The sequence below is a fragment of the Nanorana parkeri genome, unplaced genomic scaffold (genome assembly GCF_000935625.1).
Source record: "Nanorana parkeri isolate BGI_ZX_2015 unplaced genomic scaffold, ASM93562v1 scaffold158, whole genome shotgun sequence".
NCBI lineage: Eukaryota > Metazoa > Chordata > Amphibia > Anura > Dicroglossidae > Nanorana > Nanorana parkeri.
Genome location: NW_017306426.1, coordinates 990,700 through 998,308, shown reverse-complemented (window position 1 = coordinate 998,308; position 7,609 = coordinate 990,700). Strand labels below are relative to the sequence as shown.

The window sequence follows — 7,609 nt, the reverse complement described above, 5'->3', positions numbered from 1 at the left end:
GTTTGTGTTCGTACCAGTTAATCAACGCCCACATCATTGGTGGTCCTGCATAGACACGACTAGGTCAACGCTTGACATGGTTTATGACACCATCAATGAAGCTTGACATCCATTTGTAGTGAAACAGGGACAGCCACGTACCCCCTTTGTGATTTTCTCTGTCTTAGCCGCCACCTAAGCTCTTTTTGTATATGCTGTGACCCCACTGTGGGGAAATATGACTTGATTATATGCATGTGTACGCCTTATTTTCATATACCTTAATAAAGAATTTATTTAAAAAAATAAAATAATATCCACCGCTAAGGAGGTTGAATATCAACGGTCGGCACAGAGGTGTGATGCAAAAGAAACTGCTGGAGTGTAGTCAATCGCAGTAGTAAGGACAACTGTGGTGATATGGTTCACGTCCCTCCAGAACGGTTGTGGAGTCCCAGTCCTACTATATATGAAGTGTTGTCCCTTTCTCCTGCAAGCAACGCCAATAGAGATTGATTATGTTAATAATCTTATGTAAAAGAACTGGTGTGCTGTACCAGCAAGTCCGCAATTTTTATCCTGTTTCCTGCACATTACGGGAGCGCTTGTGTAATCTAGTATAGATTATTTCCCTCATCTTCTGTGCATTGAACCCCCAGTTCCCGTTCCCAAGTCCTGCATGCTGAATCTGTGGTAGGTGCACAGCCGTGAAACAAGAGCCAGTATAAGCACGAGATAAGATGGTGCTGAGGGGAGGATTGGAGAGACAAGACTCCAAAGGAGTAGAAGTCTGGAGAAAGATAGTCTAAACTTGGGGTCATTCAAGTAGTGCTGAATTTGAAGACCAAAGTGGGAATTTCTTAGGGATGGAGTCACCCCGCAGATCACAAGGCTCACGGAATTTACCTTTACCAAAAAAAACTGGCCACCGTAAACTTGTTGTGAAGACCAGCACCCTCTCTAGAAACACGTTCCATGCCAGGAGGAAAAGCTGGGTTCATGAGAATAGGGGTTAATGGAGATGGAAGAATCCCTACATTCAGACCTAAAACCATTTAAGGTAGCTCCAAGTAGTGGGTGTGCTAACACTGATTTAGTACTATAATCAGCACGTAGCTAAGGGAAGGATGCCAGGGAGAAAAGCAGCCAGGACTGTTCCAGAGAGATCCAGTCTTTCGTCGAGTGTAAGTTCCAGTCCACTATCTTAACATGCTGTGAAGCCCAATGTGGTAGGCCAATATATGTGGTAGGCCAATCCCACCCATACTTTTAGGTCTCAATAAAGTAAGCAGACTAGCCCTAGCAGTCGTCTTGCCCCAGATAAAAGAACGGAAGAGCGATTGAACAGAGGCAAAGATAGATACTGATGAAGAGATAGGGTCTGTTTGCTTATTACGTATAGCAGTTGTGGAAGGATGTTCATTTTCAGCCCCGCTGCCTGACCGAACCATGAAAGATAGGGTTTGTCCCAGGAGAGCAAGTCCTGACAGAGAAGCCATAAAAGTCACAGATAGTTGCCGGAATAAAGGTCCACTAATTTTGATGGCAGATGAATACCCAGATAATTTAGGCAGTCCCCTTTACAAACAAATAAAACATTTACCTGACAGCGTGCAAAGGTAAGGTAACATTCAAAGCAGATGATTTGGAGTAGTTGATTTTAATGTTTGAAATGGATTGAAACCTTCTAGTTCGCTCAGTAAGTTAGCTGATATGTTAGCTCAGTAAGGGTTATATTTGACTCTGGTAGGAAAAGAAATATATTGTTGGCAAAAGCCGCTAATTTTGAGTTCCTTTCCATCGTCCGTAAGCCTCAGATATCGGGGTTTGCCCTAAAGCAATGTAAAAAGGGTTCAACTGTTAATATGAAGATTAAGGGGTAAAAGGGGCAACCCTGTCTTGTGCCATGGGTAATCCGAAAAGGCATCTGATAGGTGGCCATTTACCTTGACTCTTGCAGAAGGTGTCAAGTAAAGGGATATGATTTTGGAGCGCATGTTATCCCTAAGGCCCAGCGTGCTAAGTACAGCTTCCATATTATCCCAGGCCACTCTATTAAACACCTTCTCAGCATCCACAAACAGGAAAACACCCTCATACTTTGTGGGGAGCTAATGATGGAGATTCAGGGCCTTGTCCTGGGCTTCCCTGCCTGGAACGAAGCCCACTTGGTAGACAGACACAAATGACAGCAGGTAAGGAAAGAACGATTAGCTAGGATGTTGGCAAATAATTTCACATCTACATTTAATAGTGAGATTGGATGGTAATTCAAAACGCGGCTTACATCCCGACCCCCCTTGGTGATCACCTTAATGTGTGCTTCTAAATCATGAAAGATTTAAACAGATATGCTAGTGTTTGTGTGAAGATATGTTTTATTGATTTTCTAGTTAATACCTAACTGGATTCAATTGTGTTTCTTATATATGAATGCCACTTCGCTTTAAAGTTTTCCTTTAAATTTTGTTGTCATGCTTTTATTGAAATGCCTAATTCATATATCTAAGATTGTATCTCCTTTCTCTGCAGACTGATGCACAGTACGCGACTTCTGTGGCTGAAAACATAAAAAGCATGTAAGTTTCATTCTTTTATGTCTCCACGCTGCTGCATTTATGATTCAGCTTTAGAATCAGCCACGCATGCTTTGTTATTTCTAAACACAAGACTGGCTCCAAGTTTGGAATATGATTTGGAAAACATTAGCGGGAGGGTAGCAGAGGTGTAATTTCAGGATGGTGAGGGTGGAAGCGAGCAGAAATTAGAACATATACCTTGCGAAGGTGGATATTTCTTGTCAGTGTCCTTGAAATGTTAGTGAAACAGTTATAAAATCTTGGCATGAGTTTGTCATTTTAATTTATGTGTTTGGTGTGCTGCTTCCAGCAGTCTCGATTAGAATTAAAAATGCAGTGAATGGATTAGGTGGAAATATCTGAACACGATTAATAGACCGTAGTACAGAATAAATCATATATTAGAAAATTAAAGTGTACGTTTACCTTTGGAGCGCAAAAAAAAAATTAAAAAAACATAGATGCATCACAAGTGATAATTCATTTTGCTTTGCTGCATACTTAATTTCCTATATATCTTGTTCTTCTGAGCATTCTTGGGCATTTACAGTTTTAAAAAAAATAATTTTGTTGATCTGTGGTAAGAAATTAAGCAAACCAGCCATTGGAAATTTTTTTATTTTTGTAAAGAATTGTAAAAACAATGTGAGCATACAAATGCAGGCACCTTACGATGGCAGTACATACCTTGAGTTTTTCTGTATGGGCTTCTGGAATGCAAGTGGCCTTATCCTAGGCAAACACTAATGTAGAGGATAAAGTGCAAATAGGGGCCGTGTGTGGCGGTGTCATAGAAGGTGCAAATGCCTTATGCTGCTTTACCGCAGAAGACGGAGGAAGACATATCCCATAGAGGACTATGTGGCTCTACTGTCAAGGCGGGGCCAAGAACGAGAGGACTTCTGCGTGGGATGTAAACAAAGCCCTGGCATTAGATCTCAGTAAGTATGGAGGGGAAGGGTGGGATCTGTTAGCTTAGGTGAGGGGGCAAAAAGAAAAGGTGTGCTTTCTCTGAAATGCACTTATTCTTTAAGGTGTATTTCCACTTTTACAGTCAAATTTAAGAAAACCCCTCTATGTGTTTATTTTCCTATCCACACAGCATACAGGAAAATAATTAAAAAAAAAAATTCTTACCTTTTTAGATGGGTTGCAGCAGGCAATATAGCCTAAACCATTTTTTAAAGCACCTTCACAGTGATCTGTCCTTATAGAAAAATTTAGGAATGCAATTTGAGGATTGTTTTTCTCTCATTAACTCCCTAAATTAACAAGCCAGGGTTGTAATCATTTAACCCCTCACAGTCCCTCCCAACATTACAAAGAAGAGAAGCAAGAATAAATGTTAACCCTTATAAAGCCAAGAAATCCTAACCCAAGTAAAAGAATTTAAACTGCAAGAAACCTTTTAATTTTTGTTTTAGCTTATCCTATGTGAATGGGAACATAGAACAAATACAAAATATGTGTTATCCCAATTTGGCTGCGAAAGTGAAAATATACTTTAAGTGCTACAGTGCTCCACTGAGTGTAATATTGACACAGGGAGGTCAAAGATCTCTTCAGGGAATATGGGCATCACTGCTGCTTCCCTCAGCACTCAACTCCAATCAGATGTAGCTTTAAAGAAGCTTACTGCTCTCACGCATATCAGCCGCTGCAGACATTTGCATTCCTTTTCACACTTTGCAGTGTGAATGGGTCATCATGTCATCACAAAATTAATTGTACTTCGTCTTGTAGATTGCCCAGTACAGTACAAAATTGTTAAATTAGCCTGGCTGTTGGTAAGCCTTACCTTGATACTAAAAAGTGCATTAAAGTACAACTGTACCTATGTACAACTGTCCTTTAGTAAATTCCCCTTACGCTGCTGAGTGTAGAACAAATACCTTTAACCCTGATCCAGTGATCTTCACTGTGTGGCCTCACCTGCAGCCACGTAGCCTTTTTCCCAAAAGCAGCTGCATTATGCTGTGCATGCATAACACAGCCCTGTTCATTCCTGTGGAAAAGCTGTACTAACTGGCCACTTGGAGTATGGCCTTCTCAGGAATAAATGGGGCAGCAGGGTGTATGCAGTACTAAGCGGCTGTTTTTGGGAGAAAGCATAGGGGCTTTAGTTCAATCTTATTTTATTAAACAACATTTTTGAAAACGTACAAAACTCACATACAAACAAAAGCAAAAAGTACAACAACGATAAGAGAACAAAAGACATACTATAAACAAGACCGTGCCACAAAGTAGTGTACAATAAAAGTCTCAAACTGTTGAAGGGAAGTCAGCAGCCCATCTGCAAAAGTGGGGCGCAAATGACTACAGGCAATAGGAATGTACCCACAACAAAAAGAACAAGGGAGAGTATAGTGGGACACAAGGCTGAACCTATCCCAATGAACAACGCAGGACGTGGAGGAAATTATGTGTACACTACCAGGCAACCTGAGCAAGATAAAAGTTATGCAGATAGAGAGCTGAAAAATATTAGAAAGAGAAACAAAAAACAAAATATTAGAAAGAGAAACCAGAAAAAGATAAGAGAACATGAGATATGATAAGAGAGAGAGATTTTTTAAAAAAAGAGGGGGGTGGGGGGGGGGCTAGGGGGAGGGAAGGAATAAAGAAAGAGAAGAGAAAGGGGAAAGAAAAAATAGAGACCAGGAAAAAGCAAAGTAATTGAGGACCAGATGTAGCTTCCCAAGTGCCCACAGTCATAACCCCACACACAGATCACAGAGGTCAGAAGATTTACAAAATATGGTCCAAGAAGACCACATGATTAAATGTTCATCTCCACAGTCATGCTCTAGCGCCAATAGCCTTTCAAGGTCTTCAATACGATCCATCTCTACCACCCACTCAGCCAATGTAGGCGGAATAGTAGAACGTCAGTAGCACTATATAACAGCACGGGCCGCAGTAAGATAATGTTGAAGGCCTAAGGGCTTTAAACACAGTAAAGATCACTGGATGGGGCTGAAGGTATTTGCCCTAGTGGAATGCATTTAGAGAGGTTGGGGGGATTTATTAAAGAGCATTTGTACAAAGGAAACATGTTGTGAAAAAAGGCACGTAGTTCTCCACTGCTAACATTTATGTCTGAAAATTCTAGTTGCTTGACATATCAACAGCCTCACATAGAAAATTAGACTTGTTAAGCATATATTTAAAATACATCTATAAGAGCACTTGGGTTACCGTCTCCTGGTATACAAGCGATTACAACACTTTGAAATATGTAGACAAGCAATATTTCCAGAGGGATAATGGAGAATCATCCGACAACACCACCCTAAACGGGTGATGGTTAACATAGTGATGTAGTCATATTTAGGAAACAAATATCAATGACCATGTGGAAGGTGGACAGTTCTAGAAGAGAAGGGAAGAGTGGGAGAGTTGTAGCGACAACAGATAGAGAAGATAAGGAGGGGGATACACCTGCTCCCTGATGCCTGTGAGAAGGATGATACCTCGCAGTTATGAACCTTACCCAAAGAAGTCAGGTGGCTTTCAGTCAAGAAATGTAAAGTTTAATTTAAAAATGATTATGGAAGAAGAATGTGTTATGAAACCTAATTTCCATTTAATAAAGAAACTATTAGAACAAACCCATAGAGGGATTATATGGTTTAGCTGTGGGGTTAAGTGAAGAGGATGACAAATATTGTAGAGCTGGTAGTGAATTAGCCAGTCTTCAATATGAGAATATGCGCTAGTATTTTATTCCTGTAATCCTATTCACATTTTATCCCATGACCTATACGTTTAATCTTCATGAGACTTTCTTGAGCTTTTTATGCAGGGAGAATATAGCAGGAGCTTTCATTTTTTATCTCATGTGGCCGAGCACATGTTTTATGCAGACATTCGCTTTGTCCTATGAATACAGCCACCAAGAATAATCAGCCTTTCGAATAAAAAAAATAACAAGATAAACATGAAAAGCCCATTAGGGACCTCCATTTATTAGTGCACCGCGCACCCATTTGTGCGCACATATACAGATGGCACAGTCCAGGGCTCTATAATTTATCTGGCCCAGTGTCTCTTAGCTTCTGAGAATGCAGTATATGAGTTCAGAAAGTTGACGGGGTTGCAGTTTTTAAAAAGACCCCTTTTAAAAAGCAAAACTTCTGGAGCTTGCCTGTACATAGGCATAGCAGTCTTCCAAACCTAGTCAAGGCCAAATCCCAGGCTGTTCTGACAGTTAAAGTTATGGCACTTCTTGATAGTGATTGAAGTAAATGTCTACTAAGAGAATGTGGAGCCTTCCAATGCTGACCTCTCCTTCTGAAAATGCTGGTTGTTTGACCAGCTTGTTTATCCCATGAATTTAATGCTTGCTGAGTCAAGTGTTTTGACTTGTGTATCTGCTTGCTTTTTCTGTGTTGGTGATTTAGACCTCCCTCATTCACTGTGCTTAGAAAATTAATAGATGATGAACACCCATTAACGTGCCTGTAGCTAACCCGCCTTTAAGAAGCGTTTTAGATGTGTTTTTGATACGTTTAGGGTACATTAAGTAACGCTTGCCAAATGCCCTCTCTGTGTTCGTTTTAAAAATTTTTTAAATGGAGGAGATGATGTAGATGAACTGGCTGCCACTGGTACTGGCTGTGCAAGCACTGGTTCTGGCTGACCGTGTTCTTGTTTTACCCACTTCTGCAGGCCGCCGTCTATAGACATACTGCGGCCCGGAAGTGGTTAAAGTGACATTAAAGTAAATGTTTTCTCCCTCCCCCCAATGTAAATGCCAGCACTTACCTTAACTGATGTCTCTTATCCGATCTTCTTCTTTCCTGATGTTTTCATCTGTCCGATCCAGCGCTGACTCCTCTTTAGTTGCTGGCACTTCCTGTCCCAGGGTGTCTGTACGCGTCCATAGACTTACCTTGTGTCTCTCCTCATCTCCCGGCCGAAAATCCGAACTGCGCATGCGCCCGCCCCCAGATGCTTTGCGGCCGCCTGAGCAGTTTCGAATTTTTGAACGGGAGCGCGCGGCAAAGACGGGGTAAGTTTAAACCGTGTTAAAGCGGTTTTTTTTT

At 41.0% G+C, this 7,609-nt stretch overlaps 1 protein-coding gene across 1 annotated transcript in view; it reads left to right on the top strand.

Annotated features, from left to right (window-relative positions):
- Positions 1-7,609, top strand: part of MGAT4B (mannosyl (alpha-1,3-)-glycoprotein beta-1,4-N-acetylglucosaminyltransferase, isozyme B) — a 354,359-nt gene that overhangs the window by 224,375 nt on the left and 122,375 nt on the right. The window contains exon 5 of the mRNA XM_018554441.1: positions 2,512-2,558. Coding sequence (XP_018409943.1) covers positions 2,512-2,558 — 47 coding nt within the window. The remainder of the gene's footprint in view (positions 1-2,511; positions 2,559-7,609) is intronic.